Raw genomic sequence first — 23,686 nt, 5'->3', positions numbered from 1 at the left:
TAAGGCCTCTGTGGGTTTTTTGTTTGGTTTTTTTTTAATTTTTTGGAAGTGGGTAAGACTAGTTTGGTGCCTTTTATTCAAGGAAGGGTGGGGTGGTTTTAAATGTGGTGGTGGTGGGCTTGTTCCATCTGAAAAGTGATCTACCGCGAAGGATGACTTGTGTGACTTCATATTTAGAAATGCTATTTCCTCTCGTATATTGATAGAAGATCTTCGGTATGTGTCGCATTAGGATAAAAACTTGTACCCCCCAAACCCTCCCCCCCCAAAAAAAAAAATTGTATTGTATATTATATATGTTGTGAGCTCTTTGGGGAGAACGCAATGGAAAACGAAATACAGTCAAATCTTGGTTTATGAGCATAATTTGTTCCGAAAACATGCTTGTAATCCAAAACACTTGTCTATCAAAGCAAATTTCCCCATAAGAAATAATGGAAACTCGGACGATTCGTTCTACAAATACAAAATACTATACGTACTCGTATTGCAAGACCTCGCTCGTTTAGAACAGTCACGACACTCCCGTAGCGTCAGAGAGAGAAGAACCATCGGCTCAGCTGTGATGACGTGACGCGTGTATACTGTATGTACTCGTATTGCAAGACCTCGCTCATTTCGAATGGTCACGACACTCCCGTAGCGTCAGAGAGAGAAGAACCATCGGCTCAGCTGTGATGACGTGACGCGTGTATACTGTATGTACTCGTATTGCAAGACCTCGCTCATTTCAAATGGTCACTACACTCCCGCAGCGTCAGAGAGAGACGAACCATCGGCTCAGCTGTGATGATGTGACGCGTGTATACTGTATGTACTCGTATTGCAAGACCTCGCTCATTTCGAATGGTCACGACACTCCCGTAGCGTCAGAGAGAGAAGAACCATCGGCTCAGCTGTGATGACGTGACGCGTGTATACTGTATGTACTCGTATTGCAAGACCTCGCTCATTTCAAATGGTCACTACACTCCCGCAGCGTCAGAGAGAGAAGAACCATCGGCTCAGCTGTGATGATGTGACGCGTGTATACTGTATGTACTCGTATTGCAAGACCTCGCTCATTTCGAATGGTCACTACACTCCCGCAGTGTCAGAGAGAGAAGAACCATCGGCTCAGCTGTGATGATGTGACGCGTGTATACTGTATGTACTCGTATTGCAAGACCTCGCTCATTTTGAATGGTTACTACACTCCCGCAGCGTCAGAGAGAGAAGAACCATCGGCTCAGCTGTGATGATGTGACGCGTGTATACTGTATGTACTCGTATTGCAAGACCTCGCTCATTTCGAATGATCACTACACTCCCGCAGCGTCAGAGAGAGAAGAACCATCGGCTCAGCTGTGATGATGTGACGCGTTTATACTGTATGTACTCGTATTGCAAGACCTCGCTCATTTTGAATGGTCACTACACTCCCGCAGCGTCAGAGAGAGAAGAACCATCGGCTCAGCTGTGATGATGTGACGCGTGTATACTGTATGTACTCGTATTGCAAGACCTCGCTCATTTTGAATGGTCACTACACTCCCGCAGCGTCAGAGAGAGAAGAACCATCGGCTCAGCTGTGATGATGTGACGCGTGTATACTGTATGTACTCGTATTGCAAGACCTCGCTCATTTCGAATGATCACTACACTCCCGCAGCGTCAGAGAGAGAAGAACCATCGGCTCAGCTGTGATGATGTGACGCGTTTATACTGTATGTACTCGTATTGCAAGACCTCGCTCATTTTGAATGGTCACTACACTCCCGCAGCGTCAGAGAGAGAAGAACCATCGCCTCAGCTGTGATGACGTGACGCGTGTACACTGTATGTACTCGTATTTCAAGACCTCGCTCATTTCGAATGGTCACTACACTCCCGCAGCGTCAGAGAGAGAAGAACCATCGGCTCAGCTGTGATGACGTGACGCGTGTATACTGTATGTACTCGTATTGCAAGACCTCACTCGTTTAGAACAGTCACGACACTCCCGTAGCGTCAGAGAGAGAAGAACCATCGGCTCAGCTGTGATGACGTGACGCGTGTATACTGTATGTACTCGTATTGCAAGACCTCGCTCATTTTGAATGGTCACTACACTCCCGCAGCGTCAGAGAGAGAAGAACCATCGGCTCAGCTGTGATGACGTGACGCATGTATACTGTATGTACTCGTATTGCAAGACCTCGCTCATTTTGAATGGTCGCTACACTCCCGCAGCGTCAGAGAGAGAAGAACCATCGGCTCAGCTGTGATGACGTGACGCGTGTATACTGTATGTACTCGTATTGCAAGACCTCGCTCATTTCGAATGGTCACTACACTCCCGCAGCGTCAGAGAGAGAAGAACCTTCGGCTCAGCTGTGATGACGTGACGCGTGTATACTGTATGTACTCGTATTGCAAGACCTCACTCGTTTAGAACAGTCACGACACTCCCGTAGCGTCAGAGAGAGAAGAACCATCGGCTCAGCTGTGATGACGTGACGCGTGTATACTGTATGTACTCGTATTGCAAGACCTCGCTCATTTCTTATGGTCACTACACTCCCGCAGCGTCAGAGAGAGAAGAACCATCGGCTCAGCTGTGATGACGTGACGCGTGTATACTGTATGTACTCGTATTGCAAGACCTCGCTCATTTCGAATTGTCACTACACTCCCGCAGCGTCAGAGAGAGAAGAACCATCGGCTCAGCTGTGATGACGTGACGCGTGTATACTGTATGTACTTGTATTGCAAGACCTCACTCGTTTAGAACAGTCACGACACTCCCGTAGCGTCAGAGAGAGAAGAACCATCGGCTCAGCTGTGATGACGTGACGCGTGTATACTGTATGTACTCGTATTGCAAGACCTCGCTCGTTTAGAATGGTCACTACACTCCCGCAGCGTCAGAGAGAAAAGATCCATCGTCTCAGCTGTGATGACGTGACGCGTGTATACCGTATGTACTCGTATTGCAAGACTTTGCTCGTTGAGAACAGTCACTACACTCCCGTAGCGTCAGGGAGAGAAGAACCATCGGCTCAGTTGTGATGATGCGACGTGTGTATACTGTATGTACTCGTATTGCAAGACCTCGCTCATTTCGAATGGTCACTACACTCCCGCAGCGTCAGAGAGAGAAAAACCATCGGCTCAGCTGTGATGACGTGACGCGTGTATACTGTATGTACTCGTATTGCAAGACCTCACTCGTTTAGAACAGTCACGACACTCCTGTAGCGTCAGAGAGAGAAGAACCATCGGCTCAGCTGTGATGACGTGACGCATGTATACTGTATGTACTCGTATTGCAAGACCTCACTTGTTTAGAACGGTCACTACACTCCCGTAGAGTCAGAGAGAAAAGATCCATCGGCTCAGCTGTGATGATGTGACGCGTGTATACTGTATGTACTCGTATTGCAAGACCTCGCTCATTTCGAATGGTCACTACACTCCCGCAGCGTCAGAGAGAGAAAAACCATCGGCTCAGCTGTGATGACGTGACGCGTGTATACTGTATGTACTCGTATTGCAAGACCTCGCTCGTTTAGAACGGTCACTACACTCCCGCAGCGTCAGAGAGAAAAGATCCATCGTCTCAGCTGTGATGACGTGACGCGTGTATACCGTATGTACTCGTATTGCAAGACCTCGCTCGTTTAGAACAGTCACTACACTCCCGTAGCGTCAGGGAGAGAAGAACCATCGGCTCAGTTGTGATGACGTGACGCGTGTATACTGTATGTACTCGTATTGCAAGACCTCGCTCATTTCGAATGGTCACTACACTCCCGCAGCGTCAGAGAGAGAAGAACCATTGGTTCAGTTGTGATGTGTGTATACTGTAAGTACTTTTATTGCAAGACTTTGCTTGTATATCAAGTTAAAATTTAATAAAATGTTTTGCTTGTCTTGCTAAACACTTGCAAACCAAGTTACTTGCAACCAAGGTTTTACTGTACATAAATAATTACCACCATGAAAACAATTAAGTCACTGAAGGGAATGGAGCAAAACAACAAACTTGGAATAAGGGTCTAAGGAAAGCCAAACAGCTGAAATCTAAATCTATTGAATTTAATAGGCGATGGCTCAGTTAATCTTTTCATGCCTTTGAATGCCAGTCCATCTCCACCACGCTCTTCCCGTTGGCCTAATCCTGTGTTTTATCATTTTTTTAAATCATTTTTATTCATCAAAGCCTAAACAATACACAGGCAGAATGCCAATAGCAAAAGAACAAACCCCAACAAAGCAGAAACACCCCCCGACCGAGTGATACACAGCACAAGGAAACAATGGCAATAGTCTAAGAGTACAGTAAGAAATAAACAGCAATTAGGAAAAGCCTCTCCAAGAGCCATAGAGATGCCAAATATGATGAAAAGATCCACAGGTGTCATTAGCAAAAGATCAGAACAGGTGGGCAAAGTAGCTTGTTTCCAAAAAGTGGACACACAAAGCCTGGCCGCCGTCGCAACCAGGGCCACAAATTGGCCTTGTTCTTGATTTAGGCCTAACACAGGATGATTAAGTAAAAACACCTCCATTCGAAACAACACATGTAAGCGTAAAACATTAGACACCATCCCGGGGACAGTCCCACCCTACATGCCCAAAAGACCCCAACCCCCCCATCAGTTACGCCAGCAGTGGCCATCACCATAAACGTAGAGGCAGTACAACATCTCAGGTGTATAATATCTTATATCCCTGTTCAATCAACGGTGAGGCCAAGGAGATCCGAAGCATTGCCCAATAAAGCTGCTCCCACTGCTGGAAGTCCAGGCTCCTACCCAACAGGGCTTCCCATTTGTATTCATAAGATCTAACCTGGAGGTGAGTATATAGGAGAGCTTTATATAAGCGAGAAATGAGGCCCACCTTAGATCCTGAAGAAAGGCGGAATCCACCCCCTCCCACTCAGGAAGCACCTTTTTTCTCAAAATATCACGAAGCTGAGTACAGTATAAGCAAAGAAGTCCGTCGTTCGGAGGTCATAAGTATCTTTTAAAGCATCAAAGGGGACCAATTCTCCCCCAAGGACCAACTGACCCAGCACACGGAGTCCCTCCTGTTCCCAGCGTTGGAATATTCCGGAATCTCTTGCTGAGAGAAACCCAGGGGCAAATCAAATTGGAGTAGCGTAAAAGGAACGCTGCCGCGGGAACCATGCCTGCCTAACATGTCCCCAAATCTTCTGTATGTCCTGAATAGTTTCAAGAGAAAGCCATGGCAAAGCCGCAAGCGGAAAAGTGGGTGAAGAGCTTGTTCTAAGGAAACCCAACGCCGGGACGGGAAAGCCCAGTGAAATAACACATAGTAATAATTATGGAACTCAGGGACACCCATATCCCCATTGAACCCATCCCAGTACATGCGCTCCCTCCGCACCCTAGGCGGTTTGTGTGCCAAACATATGCAAAAGCCCTCCATTGAAGTCTAATCAAGAACTATTTAGGAATTGAGAGAGGCAGGCAGGAGAACAGATACAAGAAATGGGGCAACACATTCATTCGCAGAGCATTAATCTGGCCCAGCCAAGATAATCGTAAGCCTTCCCAGTGGTCGAGATCAGCAAAGACAGTCCGCAACAAAGGTGGATAATTGAGGTGAAAAAGGTCAGCCAGAGCCTGTGAAATATGAACCCCAGCGAAACGAAAAAGCTCTACGCCAGTCAGCTACGGAAAGATCGGAGAGAGACATATTAAGCAACTCAGATTTAGTAGCATTAATTTTAAATCCCGCTACAGAACCATACTGTTACAGAACCCGAAGCACTTCCGTCAGACCGATGCGGACGAGCCAACGTAAATAGAATATCATCTGCATAAAGCAAGATCTTATGCTCCTGCAATCCCCCTGATATCAACATTAGTGCGAATACCCTCAGCCAAGGGCTCCATCACCAAGGCAAAGATCAGGGGGCGACAATACCGCGTCGGACCCCAAAAAAGGGCCATATACCTCCCGTTGACCTGTAAGCAGGCCTCCAGGTCAGCGTACAACAAGGACACCCAATGTAAGAAATTCCCCTCATGAAAGGCCAGACAACCCTATCGAAGGCTTTCTCGGCGTCAACCAAGAGTAGAACCGATGGAATAGAATACTGATGGGCCACCCCAATAAGGTCCAACACCTTGCGGGTATTGTCACCAGGGTGTCTCCCAGAGATGAATCCACACTGATCACCATGGATGAAGTCAGGCATAAAATGGTGCAAACGAACTGCCAAAATGCGAGTAAATAGCTTATGTTCCTTGTCCTTATACCAGTAAAATCAGGCCACAACATCACGGAGTCGGTTGGCATCACGGGATCCCGCAATTCGATAAGCCCGATCGAGCAAAGGTTGGCCCACTTTCACCAGAGAGCCAGCGGCCTTGAGGGCCTTGATGCAAATGTAGTCAATCTGACACGGTATCTGGCACTCCCCTGAAGCGGAGATTGCAGCGCCTGGAGAGATTCTCCAGGTCTTCTATTTTTAGGGTGGTGATTTCTGCGCGATCCTCCAGCGTTGCAATCCGGCCCTTCAACTGGGTTAATTCAACACCATGGATTTCCACAACGCTTTCAGTTTCCCCCAGTCAGCTGCCAATATCGCCAACATCGCGCTTCAGATCCGCTATGGCCCCATGGATGTCTGCACGGACCGCAGAGAGCTCATTTTTTACCTCCTGGAACCAGCCGCGCATTTCCTGGTGGAAACTCGGCGGTGCGGTCTCGGCCGGCTGGTCCGCCGCAATCTCAGCATGCTCCGGCGCCATTTTGGCCACAGATTTAGACCGCCCACTCAAAAGCGGTGACGAGAAGGCTTTCAAGTCAGTTTGTTTTTTTTTCTCTCGTCACCATCACTGTACTCCCTGCAGAATCCCCGTGGGACAGAAGCTCGTTTGCAAACGCGGGAGCTCGGAGGCGCGATTAAAACAGAAAAACAGCATCGGGGGGCTGCGACGAGCCTCGATGACATCACTTCCTCATCCTGAGTTTTATCTTGCCAGTGCGGTCACTGAGGTCACACAAGGAGAGCCATTTAATTATGTCATCCCTCTCCAAAGCAAAGCTAACTTCTGCTCCCGACTCTGCTTTTTATCTTCCTCACGTCTACTTTAGGCCTGGGAGCGGGTCTAGGGGGATCCGTATTTTCCGATTGGAAAATCTGGCAACCCTAATCTTAAGGAATGTTGCAGAACTATATAAAGGATGTTATGGTGTGGTATTACTGACACGGAAAAATTATACGCACTTTGTGCTGATTCTGAAGCAGCTGAAACCGATCATCACTTCAGTAGATACCTGGGATTTTGAGTGAGTCCCATTTTGGAAGCCATCTCTGCACAGAAGCTGGTTTCTGTTTCTAAAGAGTGAAAATCAGCTTCTTGGCTGGAGTTAAGAAGAGCAACCACAGAGGAGTCATTACAACCACTGCAAACTGACTGTTCACAGCTAGTTAAAATGTACAGGGCCTCTTAACTTTGTGTTGTGTGATTATGTTTCAGCTAAACTGATTGTCAAGAAGTACCATCCTGTGACACTTTGGCTGATTATTATAATACGAGAGTTACAGCTTTACATGAGACATTAAGCACACTTCTTTGGCAGTCATCATACAGCGAAATGCTTCATTTTGGAAGCCTCTGTCCAGTCAATATTGAAGTAATTGAATCATAAGCAAACATTTAATGTGTGCAAGTGCACAGTGATGCGTGCAGGATAGAGAAACCCAAACGACAGCTACACATTAGGAGTCAACACCCAGGGAAAAAGATCTGGTAAGTGTCATTGTTATTGTAGAGAATATGGTAAAAGCAGTTAGCTTAGCAGGGTTTAAAAAAGGTTTGGATAATTTCAGGGCGTCGGAAATGACACCTCAGAGAAAAGGCTCTGCCAGGGCTGGCCATGAGCATCCTGTTTTGAGCAGTGCCTCCTGTTGATTGGCTGCTACTTCGAGCAAGGAAAGGAGGGAGGGAGTGAGGAGGGTCAAGACCACCACCTGCTTCTGCTGCTTTAGGGCTTCAAGGAGGGGAGATTTGCGGCTCAGGACCGCTGCCGTGCTGGTGATTCAGGTCAGGAGGGAGGTGGGGTTCACGGCTAAGGACTTCCACCACTTCTAGTGCTTCAGGGTTTGAGGGAGGGAGGGGTTTAGGGGGTTTGCGGCTGAGAAGCGCTGCCCTTGGTGCTTTGGGGGACTTTTTAATTTTTTTCCTGGCATTTTTTGGCCGGTTGGGTTCACCAAGTACCGGTTGACTGAGATTCTACTGTATGTTCTTGGATTGAGTTTTGAACAATAACATTGAAAGACATTCAGTTTGTGGTGAGGCATTTAAAATCTTTAAGTTGTGACGTGGGTCCTTCTCCTTGTGGATTCCCACACGAAGATATGAATTTCAGGTGACATTTATAGAACAGACTGTTAGAACAAAAGAACATAAGAATAGCCTTACTGGGTCAGACCAATGGTCCATCAAGCCCAATGGCCCGTTCAGGTCACTAGTACCTGACCAAAACCCAAGGAGTAGCAACATTCTAAGCAGTGGTTTCCCCCATGTCTTTCTCAATATCAGACTATGGATTTTTCCTCCAGGAAGTTGTCCAAACCTTTCTTAAAACCAGTTACACTATATGTTCTAATTACAACCTTTGGCATTGTGTTCCTGAGCTATACTGGGCCATGGTGCACCCTCACCTGGAGTACTGCGTACAGCACTGATCGCTGTACATGAAGAAGGACATGGTACTACTCGAAAGGGTCCAGAGAAGAGCAACTAAGATGGTTAAGGGATTGGAGGAGCTGCCGTACAGTGAAAGATTAGAGAAACTGGGCCTCTTCTCCCTTGAAAAGAGGAGATTGAGAGGGGACATGATCAAAACATTCAAGGTACTGAAGGGGATAGAATTAGTAGATAAGGACAAGTTGTTCACCCTCTCCAAGGTATGGAGAACGAGAGGGCACTCTCTAAAGTTGAAAGGGGATAGATTCAAACGTAAGGAAGTTCTTCTTCACCCAGAGAGTGGTGGAAAACTGGAATGCTCTTCCGAAGTGTGTTATAGGGGGAAACACCCTCCAGGGACTAAAGACAAAGTAGATAAAGACAGGTTGTTCACCCTCTCCAAGGTAGAGAGAACAAGAGGGCACTCTCTAAAGTTGAAAGGGGATAGATTCCATACAAACATAAGGAAGTTCTTCTTCACCCAGAGAGTGGTAGAAAGCTGGAACGCTCTTCCGGAGGCTGTTATAGGGGAAAACACCCTCCAGGGATTCAAGACAAAGTTAGACAAGTTCCTGCTGAATCGGAACGTACGCAGGTAGGGCTAGTCTCAGTTAGGGTACTGGCCTTTGACCTAAGGGCCGCCGCGGGAGAGGACTACTGGGCATGATGGACCACAGGTCTGACCCAGCAGCGGCAATTCTTATGCTTTTATGTTCTAAACTGCGTGAAAAAATATTTCCTCTTATTGCTTTTAAAAGTATTTCCCTGTATCTTGATCGAGTGTCCCCTAATCTTTGTCATTTTTGACGGAGTGAAAAATTGATCCACTTGTGCCCGTTCTACTCCACTCAGGATTTTGTAGACTTCGATCCTATCTCCCCTCAGCCTTCTCTTTTCCAAGATGAAGAGCCCTAACCGTATGAGAGGAGTTCCTTCCCCTTTACCATCTTGGTCGCTCTTCTTTGGACCTTTTCTAGCGCCACTATATCTTTCTTGAGATAAGGAGACCAGAATTGAACGCAATACTCCAGGTGAGGTCACACATGGAGCGATACAGGGACATTATAACATTCTTAGTCTTGTTAACCATCCCTTTTTGAATAATTCCCAGCATCCTGTTTGCTTTTTTGGCTGCCACCGCATATTCTTATTTATCTGTCAATTTCCCCCATATTCAGGCACAACTTAGGTAAATTCAAACGCCGCAAGAAAGTATAAGAAAAAAGAAAAGAAAAGCAAATCGCTCTGAAAACCTGCAAAAGACAATGAAACAAAGCACATGAATAATAACGAGCGATAAGTAATCAACTTTCGTTTAGTTTTAAGAAATTGCATTCGGGGACCAGGTTTTCCGTTAAACAAAGAGAAGGAGGAAACGAAGGAATCTAATCTTCTAAAGACGTGATACGTGATACTGTTTCCAGCTTTGTTGGGGGGGGGGGGTTAAGTCTCTAAAATGGCAAACCATACATCTATGAAAGACAGAGCAGCGGGATCTCTCATCCTTGTTAAATGAAAGATCGATGAAGTGGCGAGTCTGTTCAACAAAGAATGTCATCTACTTTCCTCTTATTAATTTTAATAATTCCCAGCCACAAATGGGTCCGTCACTATTCCCATCTACTCTGTACTAGAGAATGACACAGCGACAAAATTAATCACCGTTCCCATCCTCGCGGAAAACCACGGGAAACCATCTCCATGTCATTCTTTAAGGAGAGAGGGAAGAATCAGAGGATGAATGGACTCAGCCACTCACCCTCAAGCCTTGCATTGAAGAAGAAGAAGAATAATAATAAAAGTTTATATACCGCAGGACCGTAAAGTTTTATGCGGTTTACAATAATTAAAAATGCTACAGACTGAATAAAACTGATAAAGCTAAAAGCTCATAACTAAAACCTTAAAAATCAAAGAATGCTGATGTAGAGGGATTGAGGTTGAGATAGACTCTAAAGGATGACAATCTCTGGTATCCTGAGCCGAGATTGTGATGTCATAATGCCTCATTCCACCAATGCCTAAGAGCTAACCTCATCAGTGATGTCACAATGGGTTCATAAGAATCAGAGTATAAATGGGCCCAGTAACTGACCCTAAAGCCTTGCATTGAAGAATACTGGTGTAGAGGGACTGAGGAAGAGGTAGACACTATAGAATAATACTGGATGGTTTCCTGCGGTTATCCACAGGGACGGGAACGGTGATGAGTTTTGTCACCGTGTCATTCTCGAGTCTGTACAAATACCACATGCATAAAGATGGCATAGATTTCCTTTTTTTGTGGTAAGGGAGGAATGGGGCAGGGGAATCACTGACTATTGGATTTTTTTATTTATAATCCGCGTTTTACAAGGCAAAGCACATTAACACATTCCTAAATATACACAAAAATTTTACAAAAATTAAAATTGACAGCCCCAGATTACATAACAAACTGACGTAACATTAACATCAGCAGACAACCCTCCTATCCCAAAAGGATCAGCTCAATGAACATACCATGAAATAGTCATAGTAGAGCCGATGAAAGTCATACAGTATATTTCATACAACAGAACAGATGACTATGAATTTGAAGTTCCAAGCAGGGGCACAAGAATCGGAACGCCCACAAACCGTCCCCTTCCCAAATGGGGCTCACCTTTTCCTGAATTCAGAATCCACGATGACCTGCCTCTTCTTCTGGGGTGGGGGTGGGGGCAGCTCCTCTTTAGCGTGCTTAACCAGGATTTTTTCTCGGGTGGTGACTGTGGTCACTGTTTCCATTACGGTCCTCTGTTTTAGGGACGCTTGAGCAGACGTCACGGCCTGCGAAATCTGTGCGGAACATGTAAACAGAGATCAGACATTGCTCGGAGGATTTCAGTAAAGACCTTTCAGGAACGATGAGTATTTTGAAACCGGGTAAGAAACCATTTCTTAAACAAACTCACAGAATCAAGCCAGAGTGAATTTATTAAATCATTTGCACAACACAGTTACAGAGGAAAAGAAAATCATTTCTGTCTTAAGTGCTCATTTTCTCCTGCATTAGCCTTGAAAATGTAGAATTTCCATTTAAGGGAGGATTCTGGACTGACTTTGTTCGCATGCTAATCAAAATCTTTCTTCATTTCTTATATACAATTAACACTACTTCTGTCACCATCTTTTTTCATCTGATGTCATTCACCTGGCATAACCTTGCTTGTTACCCACTGGGTTTGGGGGGGGGGGGAAGTGGGGAAGGGAGGAAACATGTTGCTTTTTTAAAAATTTATACTTCCCTTTCTGTGTATAAACAGGAGCAGGAATAGTTTGATTTTACATCATTTGGGCCACCAGATCATTCAGAATTAGGGCTGGGATTTGGCCCCCTCCCCCATAAAGAATTCCTCTGCTACAGAGCAGGGGATGCTAGATTATATTGAGGGTTATTAAGTGTGAGTGTGTGGATAGTGGGAGATGGAGCCTCCTTTTGCCAGGGGGGGGGGAGCAGTATAAAAGGGGAGTGAGGAGTAATCCCCCACTTTTACAAAACCGTAGCACTTTTTTTAGCGCCAGCCGCGATGGTAACAGCTCCGACACTCATAGGAATTCTATGAGTGTCGCATATAAAAACATAAGAGCTGCCGTACTGGGACAGACCGAAGGTCCATCAAGCCCAGAATCCTGTTTCCAACAGTGGCCAACCTGGTTCCCAAGTACCTGGCAGAAACCCAAAGAGTAGCAACATTCCAGAGCTGAGATTGTGATGTCATAACGCCTCATTCCACCAATGCCTAAGAGTCAACTTCATCAGTGATGTCACAATGGCTCGATTGTCCTATACTTTGCTCACATAAGAACATAAGAGTTGCCTTACTGGTATAGACCGAAGCCCAGTATCCTGTTTCCATCAGTGGTCAACCCAGGTCCCAAGTGCCTGGCAGAAACCCAAAGAGCAGCAATATTCCAGAGCTGAGATTGTGATGTCATAATGCCTCATTCCACCAATGCCTAAGAGCCAATCTCAGCAGTGATGTCACAATGGCTCAACTGTCCTGTATTCAGCTCACATAAGGACATAAGAATTGCCACACTGGGACAGACCGAAGGTCCATCAAGCCCAGTATCCTGTTTCCAACAGTGGCCAACAAGTACCTAGCTAGATCCCAAGTAGTATAACTGATTTTACTAGGAATAAGGAGTGGATTTCCCCAAGCCATCTCAATAATGGCCTATAGACTTCTCTTTTAGGAAATTAGCCAAGCCTTTTTTAAACCCTGCTAAGCTAACTGCTTTTATCACATTCTGCAGCAATGAATTCTAGGGTTTAATTACCTGGTCAGGTTAGGTGCCTTTCTTAAGAACCTATTTATTTGGGCGCCTATTTGGCACCTATCTTTTGGTCACTTTTTATACAATTTCCCTCTAAATGCATTCTATAAAGGGCATGTACACAGCGAGTCTTTGGGAGAAGGACTTATGTCTGCTGAGAGCGGGTGGACATTTTGGCACCAAGGTTAGATGTGATTAAGCATTATTCTGTAATTCCAAATTTGGAATGCACCAACACATCCATGGCCACGCCCCCTTTTGAGACACATGCCATCGAAGTTAGGCACTGTCCTTTATAGAACACTGCGTATCCATATGCACATGCAAATTTTAATCTGTGCCAAAGAACCTAATTGTTGATGGTTTAGAGCTCATTATCCAATTTGTTTGCAGAAGCATCTCAGAAGCTTTGGATGTCATATATAGAATCTGGAGGAGAGAGGAGATATGATAGAGACATTTTAACACTTACATGGAATAAATGCGCATGAGTTGAGTCTCTTTCATTTATAAGGAAACTCTGCAATGAGAGGGCAGAGGATGAAGTTAAGAGGTGACAGGCTCCGGAGTAATCTAACAAAATACTTTTTTACAGAAAAGGTGGTAGATATGTGGAACAGGCTCCCGAAAGAGGTGGTGGAGACAGACTGTGTCTGAATTCAAAAGGGCCTGAGATAGGCACATGGGATCTCTTGGAGAGAGAAAGAGATAATGGTTACTGCAGATGGGCAGACTGGATGGGCCATTTGGCCTTTGTCTGCCATCATGTTTCTATGTTTCTATAACCATAAATCTCTATGACATCACAATGCAGATGTAAAGAGCTTTAGCCAATAGGAAGAGGAGATGCAAATGTTATGAGCCTTAGCCAATAAGAAGAGGAAGAGATAGTGGATGTTGCGGATGGGCAGACTGGATGGGCCTTTGTCTGCCATCATGTTTCTATATTTCTATGTTTCTATTAGAGAGGTAAGTGCAGCGGACTTTGATTCTAGGGAACCGGGTTTCAAGTTTATTTAAAATTTCTTACACCGCCCAATCAACCTTCTAGGCGGTGTACAAATTCATAAAAACATAAAACATACTTTAGCTAAAATACAAGTTTAAGCAAACATTGCATCACCAAACAGTAACAATAACTTTCGAAGACTTTTAAAAATGAAGACAAACAGGAACAACATTAGTCAAAGTAAAAGAGAACAATTAGGGAAAAAAACAACAGGAGGGGCTGCTATAATAACGTTGAACTCAATTGCCCTTAAAAGGACAGTTCGTTCTCAAAGGCATCAAGGAAGAGAAATGTCTTTAGCTTCGTCTTAAAATTATTAAGATTTGGGTTACTATTCCAGAGAGAAGGGGCGGTAACAGAGCAGATAATAGTAACTTCAGTGACGGAATAGAGAAAAGGTTATTGGCTGTCGATCTTAGACTCTTAGAAGGATTATAAGGGGCAATAAGATTATTAATAAATTCGGGTTGATTGTTTTGTCTGGTCTTAAATGTTAACAAAAGAATTTTGTAAGTGATTCTGTGTTCCGCTGGCACCAGTGGGCTTCTTGCAACAGAGGGGTAACATGGTCGGATTTCTTTGCATTGAATATAATCTTGACAGCGGTGTTCGGTATTATCTGGAGTCTTCTTATTTCTTTTTTTAGCGATGCCTTTATAAAGGGTATTACAATAGTCAATGCACGGAATCACGAGAGAATGAATCAAAATGTTGGACCACTGCCCCAGGCACAAAAAAAAACAGCCCACTAGGGACAGAGAAAGTACCTGAACGCAAGGTATATAGCGCTACATACATTTAGTAGCACTATAGAAATGATTAAGTCGTTGTAGTAAGGGTTGAACAGTTTCCGTAGCCTCTTGGCTCAGTTTCTCGGACCATTATTTCTGTATTCAGTTTCCCTACCTGAATGGCACGGTGGGAGACTAATACAAAGTAATTCATAAATTAATCTAACCCACGCTGAGAAATAAAGATTGAGAACAACGGAGGTCACCCCAGGATACGACGTTTGGATGGCGCTATAAAGTGACCGGTTCCAGAGAATCTGTTTCAACACTTCACATGAAAGACCTCCGCTTATTGGGATTTTTTTTTTTTTTTAAATTTTAAAGTGCTTTTCTTCCGAGTGTCTCGCATATCAAAGTATGCTAATGCCATCTAACAATCTGAAACCCATCAAAGGAAGACAGTCAGGGAGCAAGATGAAACGCCCGGAGATTGCGAAGGAAGTGGCAGAACAAGGAGAAATCGCGCTCTACGGTAAATTAATCACCGAACAGGGCTATTGCCTCTGTACACAATATAAACACGACTTCCTATTCCTCTCCTTCTCCAAGGATCTGTGATGCTAGAGGACAGGACGGGCGAACGTCTTCTGTTCAATATTCAAAAGCATTTTTCTGCCATTTTTCAGTGGAATATTCGTGGCAGCGCAGCCCAAAATTTCCCTGGGACTGCGCAGCACTGTCTGGCCACTGCATGCCCGGGATCGGTGGCACGGAATGTTACTACTCTTTGGGTTTGGGGCGTAGAGCAAATTGGTTCTAATATGGACGTTTCCAAAAGACTTGAAGAATATATGAAAAGGCCAAGCACAGGCTATCTTCAATATTAGCTGTTCCCATATAGAACAAAATAAGCTACTATCTCTTTCGAAAAAGTAGATTTACTTGCGGTAAGAGACAGGCATATATTAATCATGGGTTATACCATTTGACACAAGTGTTGCTTTCCCTCCTCACACATGATTTGAGGGTTTATATTTACTACTTTTGTGATTAGTGTTTTTTTCATTATTATACAATATATTTCGATGATACAGCTCATGAAGCACACACCTGCAGATGTAGTTCTGTAGTTTTTTTTTTACACAAAATAGGTGAGGCAGGTAGGATGGAGTCAGGCATAGGTGATTAATATTTGGAGGCAGGATGTGGACCTGAAATAATGTGGAAATTATAAGAGGTCCTATGGTCTGATCACCCACAATTACCTGTCTCTTACCGCAAATAAATCTACTGTTTAGAAAAAGATAGTACAGTGAGCCCTCCAAATCCGTGGTTTCAGTATCTGCGAATTTTTATTTTTTAAATAAAGCTGCATTCCGGGCTTTCCCCACCTCCCTCCCGCCTTCCTCCCAACATCTCAGACCTTACCTGTGATCTGCACAGGGCAGGGGCGTAGGAAGATCATTCCTGCCCCCAAAGTCTGCTAGACCACCAGGTATGGTCTGGGATGGCGGGAGGAAGGCAGGGGTGAGTCAGAGCCGGCCCATAAGTTATTCGTGAATATTCAATATTCGCAGGCCAGCTCTGCCCCTAATCCCCGCGAATACGGAGGGGAAGTGTAGCTTAATTTGTTCTATATGGGAACAACTAATATTGAAGATATGATTAATTTTTGATGATCATACCACATATAGTTAGCATCTCTTAGCTGTTAACCGCACTGAACCGCAAGGTAGCTGTGATATATAAGAATTTATGTTATGTAATTTAAAGTATTAATATAGGACCACATTTTTTCCAGAGAAGGGAAATTGGTAAAACATAAATTGAAGTTGACAAGTGGAAGCCTTAAGAGTAATGTTAGGAAATTCTTCTTCATGGAGAAGGTGGTGGATGTCTGGAATTCCCTCTCGAGGGAGGTGGTGAAGAGGAAAACGGTGACGGAATTCAAAAGAGCGTGGGATGAACGCAGAGGATCGCTAACTTTCACGGTCTGAATCTGGTAAACGAGATGGTTTGGATAGGCTGGAGTGAGCTTCAACGGCAAGTCCAGTAGTTGTGTGAGCCAGAAAAAAAAGGACAATTTAATCATGAAATTGTAATGCATGTGATTACAGGGCAGACTGGATGGACCGTTCAGGTCTTTCTCTGCCGTCATTTACCATGCAATGCACCCAGACACTGCGGTGGGTGCTGTATCAACCTTCTAATAAACTTGAAACGACTGAGCTCCATCAGGAGCATCTGCTAGTCCTCGATAGGGCCCAAGGCCCCGAAGTACCTGCACGGAGCTGGTCTCTAGTTTCTGTACAAGACTGTCCCACCGCTGGGCAAAGTTTTCCAGCCGCCCTTCTATCTTCTGGGACACCACCTTGTTCTTCACAGCCGACAGGAAGTCTTGACTGAGGGAGCCCAGTTTATCCAAGGTCTGTCTCTTCATTTCCAGCTCTCCTTGAAGGATCTGGTGCAGAAAAACATAATCAGTCACTGCACTGCTTAAATGACTTTTTTTAAATTAATTTTTTAATATAATTTATATTCCACATATCCTACAATTCTGTGCAGATTACAAATTGCTCAGGCACTCAAGCATTTCTTCCTAACTGTCCCACTATTATCTAATGTACCGGGAGCAATACAGATTAAGTGACTTGCCCAGGTTCACAAGGAGCAGTGCGGGATTTGAACCCACAACCTCAGGGATCCAAGGCTCTAGCTCTAACCACTGCACCACACACTCCCACAAAAACTTCAAACAAAAACCTGTGTTCCCACTTCAACCCAGCAGGTATGTCTGAAGAGACTTATTTTCTGAATATATTACCCTCCCCCCTCCCCCACACCCCGATATTCAGCAGTATTTAACTGGCCAGGAGTGGCTCCAAGCTTCAGCGGGAGATATCTGGTTATCTCTAGCTGCTAACCAGTGGCGTGGTAAAGGTAGGAGGTGCCTGGGGTATTGGTGCCTCCACCATGCCCTCCTCTCTGCCCCCCTCCCCCACTCCTTTCGCACTAACCCTCACGCACTGTTCCCTACGCAACCCACACGCCACACTCTCGACTTCCCTTCCCCATCCCCATCCTCTTTAAATCATCGCCAGTGCGGGCAGCTTCTCCGGCTTGCTGCTTGCGCTGGCACTGGCTTTCTATCTGATGTCACTTCCTGGCCCCGCGACCCGGAAGTGATTTCAGAGAGCATTAGGCCAGCACGAGAGTGTGGCGTGGAGGAGCAGGGAAGCGCCCTGGGTAGTCCGCCCTCCTGCCCCGCCTCCCCTCTTATTATGCCATTGTTGCTAGCCAACTATGTCATGCGACTTAGCCAGCTAGCCACAAGTATTCAAACACTGGCTGGATAAGTTTAGCGGGCAAATCGGACTACTTAATTAGTACTATTTACCATTTCTGTAGCACTGACAGGCATAAGCAGCCCTGTGGAACAACATATTTAAGGGACGGTCTCTGCTCAGTAGAGCTTACAATCTAAATGGAAAGGCAACAGAAAAAGTAGGGGCTTAAACATCAGTCTTATCTTTGCCCGCTATTAACTTAATGGGCCAGTACTGAATTTCCGCTTAGCTGGTTAAGTTAGAGCCAGCCCAAAACAGGGTCTCCAGAAATGGCCTGGCATTGACTATCTGAGCTGAGCCCTGGTGTCGGGTGGACAGTGAGCTGCTCGGTAGCACATTTCCAAACACTGTGCACCCAATGGACAACCCCCCCTCCCCCGAGAGGGGCGATCTTTAAAACATTTATTTGCGTAGCAGGACCTATTATCCGGGCAAATGTCTCTCAGACAGAGAATGAGCTGAACTCTCTGGATATCTTCAGAGACCACCTCAGCACTGGGGCACTTTGGGGCAGGGACACCATTTATTCAGACAGTAATGACACCAGCGACACTATCCAGCACTGGTCGCCGTACATGAAGAAGGATACGGTACTACTCGAAAGGGTCCAGAGAAGAGCGACTAAGATGGTTAAGGGGCTGGAGGAGTTGCCGTACAGTGAAAGAGAAACTGGGCCTCTTCTCCCTCGAGCAGAGAAGACAGAGGGGACATGATCAAAACATTCAAGGTACTGAAGGGAAAGACTTAGTACATAAAGTCAGGTTGTTCACCCTCTCCAAGGTAGGGAGAACAAGAGGGCACTCTCTAAAGTTGAAAGGGGATAGATTCCGTACGAACATAAGGAAGCTCTTCTTCACCCAGAGAGTGGTAGAAAACTGGAACACTTTTCCGGAGGCTTTTATAGGGGAAAACACCCTCCAGGGATTCAAGACAAATTAGATGAAGACAGGTTGTTCACCCTCTCCAAGGTAGGGAGAACAAGAAGGCACTCTCTAAAGTTGAAAGGGGACAGATTCCGTACAAACGTAAGGAAGTTCTTCTTCACCCAGAGAGTGGTAGAAAACTGGAACACTTTTCCGGAGGCTTTTATAGGGGAAAACCCTCTCCAAGGTAGGGAGAACAAGAAGGCACTCTCTAAAGTTGAAAGGGGACAGATTCCATACAAACGTAAGGAAGTTCTTCTTCACCCAGAGAGTGGTAGAAAACTGGAACGCTCTTCCGGAGTCTGTCGTAGAGGAAAACACCCTCCAGGGATTCAAGACAAAGTTAGACAAGTTTCTGCTGAACACAGGTAGGGCTAGTCTCAGTTAGGATGCTGGTCTTTGACCAAGGGCCGCCGCGTGAGCGGACTGCTGGGCACGATGGACCACTGGTCTGACCCAACAGCGGCAATTCTTATGTTCTTATGTTATCTGGATAAGTCTGGATGGCGAAATAGCTGTCCTAGGTACTATCTGGATTGACCCAGTTGGGTTTTCAGCAATTTCCCAATGAATGTGTACACAATCTTTTTGCATGCCCTGACTCAACTGTATGCCAAATAGATCACATGCATATTCAACAGCAGTTATTAGTCATTCCCTCATTTAAACAACTTTTTCCGGACTTCCATAGGAATTCTTCATTCTGCGTTGTGGTTCCTACTCTCTGGAATTCTTGGCCTTTTTACCTTCGTTCCGAGAAATCATTTGTAACCTTCAAGGCACAATTAAAGGCCTACGACTTCTCTTTGGCCTTTAGCTCTTCACTTACTGCCTCCTGGGGGCTACTTTTCTTCTGAGTGGGGCAGATTGAGATTCTCCGTTCCCTCCCTTACCACATTGTTCATCCCTTTCCCCAACCTTTCTATATTTATTGTAATCCCCGATTCCCTCTTTCCCCATGTTCTCAATTGTTTTCCTTTACACTTTGTCTTCTTTCTGTTCTTATCTTATTTAATTTGTTTTTATTTTAAATTTTTTATTGTAAACCGCTTAGATTTGCCTTAGATTTGTAGTATATTAAATAAATTGATCTTGAGGAAATCTCAGATGGAATGTGGTCATTGCAAATGGGGCTGAACTGGTGGCTCTGTATTGATGAGCGTGGCTGGGCTTGGACAGGTCTTTGAAGTCCTAGGACCGGCCTTTTGAGGGTACAAGTCTTAGATACCCCATGACTTACAGTCCATGTTTGTTCTCTTCTAGAAGGAACCAAATTTTATGGGCTTTGGACACAGATTTACTGCAAATGCCCGAAACAGACCCTAGATAGTTGCAACTGGATGTGTAGATGTCGTCAATTAATCTGAAACCCAAAGAACAGGAGAAAATATACAGATATAGAAAAAGATGAACCATACAGAAAGTGGTTGCTTGGCTGGAGCTTTGATCAACAGATCAAAGCATGTTGACTGTTAAAAGAACTGCAATAAAAGTTTTTGAGAAATGCAAAAATATGAAACTGGAACACATTTGTGGCAAGGAAAAGACGTATCACTGTGAACTAATTTTATAAAAAGATAAGAATGCTGTTCTTGATGGGGATTTAAAGAACAGTGCCCACAGAGAGCTTTGCAATAGCCCACATGAAACCAGGAGAGCTGGATGCAGTGACAGATGTTAGGGGTGTATTGTACACTGTGTACCATTTAAGGACCGGCTGGCAGATGGTCATTGATTTGTTCTTTAAAACTATACCATACTTTTGCAAATACGAAAAAGCACAGCTGATGAACAGAAGAGTTTATGTATGCTTTGAGATTTCACATGAACTATTTAATTTAGCAAACCTTCAGCCAATCTAGTGCATCAGATGTAAGCTGATTCAATGAAGCCTTCCTCTTTCAAAACGATGGTAGAGACACTCCTAGGCCAGATGATTGGGTGGTTGTGTTTCTTTGCATTTGTGAGCTGTAGAGATGCAATGATGACAAGAGTAAAAGGAACATTGAATGCCTGTTCACAGAAGAGCTACTTGGCATCGTTACGACAATCTGCAAACTGAAGGAATAAGTAGGGTTGTTCTTTCCACCATTTATTCATGGACATGCCCCAGTGGATGTCTTACTAATCGAATCTAACCTACAATGTGCGAGTCGCTCGATGCCTAAGTAGTTTTAAGGCGACGCACAATTCGAGAGTTAAGCAAGCAGATAAAGGAGAAGGGAGACATAAAGAAGGAGAAGACGAAGGAGGGGTGAAGAATCTTCTATGGGGAAGCATTGAGGAGATATTAGAAGAAGAGTTTACTTTGGAATGAGGAAGAAATCTTTGAATTAGAACAAGCTTTCGATTGTCAATTGTCTCGATATACTCCATTGGCTGGTGAAAAGCTTATGGCTCTTCAGGTCTTTTGCTGGCATTTTCCAGAAGATGCTTTCTGGATGGAAGGGGTGGGCAGGTTTGTTAGAAGGATTAGCTATAGCTGTTCTTATTCTACAGGACATGTCCAAAACTCTGGACTGCTCGGGTATTGGGCCAGTTTGGATTTTCAAATTTTCCAGATTCTCAAGCAGGACTTTGAAATTCAAATTTCAGGAATAAGGAAGAGATGAACAAACCAATTTTGTTGATTTATTCACTAATAAATAAATATATTTATTTATTTTTAAAATTTCTATTTCGCTTAGAACCTAAGCGGATTAAAGTAAAATAGACACAAAAGTTACGAATTAGCTAAAAAAAAAAAACAATTACAAGTCCCACAAAATCTTCCAACAGTCTGTCTATAGAGTTTTGACTTCCAAGATCACCTTAACTCTAACAGAATGCTTACACAAAAGATTTCACATCCCTACATAATCTCAAATAACCAGGTAAGCAATTTCATAACTGTGGACCTGTGCCATCACCTGATTTCTCTTATAATGTGTTCCTCCAACAGACTCAATTGACAGCTTCATTTACAGGAAAATATATGTTATGTTATCTTAGTCAGGTTTTCTATTCCACCTTTACCTATTCAGTTCAAGGTCGGATTACATTACAAGAAGTTGGGTCATTTACCCAGGAAGTTACAACGGACAGATTGACATGGACATTCAATGAGTTTCCTAGTACAGGTAGATCGGTACAACTATTAATCGTTAGGTCGGAGTTACAAATACAGAGTTACAAGGCCAAGTAGATCATCATTGGCTCATCGTTATGTCCCAGGAGTTGCATTAGACAGTTTAGAAATTGGCTTTTACAATTACCATTTCAGTTATTTCAGAGTTGACTCCCTGTCATGGTTTAAAAATGCTTTTTGAAAGTTTTCTGAACCTGAGATAGTGGTCACAAGATCATAGTGTGAGTGATAGCTGGTTCCAGCATTTTGCTAATTGATATTGGATGGATAAGGTGATTTGCATGGTAGACTTTATATTGTTGCTGAGAATTTTAAGTGGAAAAGATTTCTGGTGGAATAACTTGGAGGCACCCTGGTGTAGGAGGTAGTCAGGGCCTTGCCTCTCAGGATCTTAAAGGCACTGATGCCTAATTTAAACTTGATCCTTGTGGTTCTGGGCAGCCAATGTAGTTTCATATAATAGGGCTGTAGTTGTTCTGATTTCCATAGTCTATGTATACGTCTTAACTGCTGCATTTTGAACTAGTTGAAGGCACAATGCAATGTTTTAAAGCAAAGATCTAGTGGTATATTACAGTAGTCTAGTTGAGATAGAATCAGGGATTGCACTAGAATTCAGAAAGCCTCTGTTCTGAAGTATTTTCTGATGGATCTTAGCTTTCACATCAGAAGGAAAGATTGTTTTATATTTGATTGTATGTGACTCATCATGGATAGGTGATTATCAATTTCTACTCCTAAGATTCGGGATTGTAGTTTTAATGGAAAGTCTGTGTCATCTACTGTAATCCTTAGAGTGTAGCATGGGTCAGATGAGGGTCCTAGCTAAAAGAATTTGGTTTTGATGCACATTGGGAAGGATAACCTGATTCACAGTTACCGAATGGTAGGGTCCACCTTGGGGATTAGCGTCAAAGAAAAGGATCTGGGTATCACTGTAGACAATACGTTGAATCCTTCTGCCCAATGTGCGGAAGCAGCCAAGAAAGCAAACAGGATGCTGGGAATTATTAAAAAAGGGATGATTAACAAGACTAAGAATGTTATAATGCCCCTGTATCGCTCCATGGTGTGACCTCATCTGGAGTATTACGTTCAATTCTGGTCTCCTTATTTCAAGAAAGATATAGTGGCGCTGGAAAAGGTTGAAAGAAGAGCAACCAAGATGATAAGGAGATGGAACTCCTCCCATATGAGGAAAGATTAAAATGGTTAGGGCTTTTCAGCTTGGAAAAGAGAGGGCTGAGGGGAGATATGATTGAAGTCTACAAAATCCTGAGTGGAGTAGAACGGGTACAAGTGGATTGGTTTTTCACTCTGTCAAAAATTACAAAGACTAGGGGACACTCGATGAAGTTACAGGGAAATACTTTTAAAACCAATAGGAGGAAATATTTTTCACTCAGAGAATAGTTAAGCACTGGAACGCATTGCCGGAGGTTGTGGTAAGAGCGTATAGTGTAGCTGGTATTAAGAAAGGTTTGGACAAGTTCCTGGAGGAAAAGTCCATATTCTGTTATTGAGACAGACATGGGGTAAGCCACTGCTTGCCCT

At 44.2% G+C, this 23,686-nt stretch overlaps 1 protein-coding gene across 12 annotated transcripts in view; it reads right to left on the bottom strand.

Moving 5' to 3' along the window:
* The window catches only part of DMD (dystrophin), a 2,510,493-nt gene that overhangs the window by 1,403,370 nt on the left and 1,083,437 nt on the right, over positions 1 to 23,686 (bottom strand). For all 12 annotated transcript variants that reach the window (XM_033949686.1, XM_033949693.1, XM_033949692.1 and 9 more), the window contains 2 exons: positions 17,017 to 17,196; positions 11,338 to 11,513 (listed from right to left, as the gene is read on the bottom strand). In XM_033949686.1, coding sequence (XP_033805577.1) covers positions 11,338 to 11,513; positions 17,017 to 17,196 — 356 coding nt within the window. The remainder of the gene's footprint in view (positions 1 to 11,337; positions 11,514 to 17,016; positions 17,197 to 23,686) is intronic.

This window comes from Geotrypetes seraphini, chromosome 6 (genome assembly GCF_902459505.1).
Source record: "Geotrypetes seraphini chromosome 6, aGeoSer1.1, whole genome shotgun sequence".
Taxonomy (NCBI): domain Eukaryota; kingdom Metazoa; phylum Chordata; class Amphibia; order Gymnophiona; family Dermophiidae; genus Geotrypetes; species Geotrypetes seraphini.
This window is presented reverse-complemented; position numbering and strand designations above follow the sequence as displayed.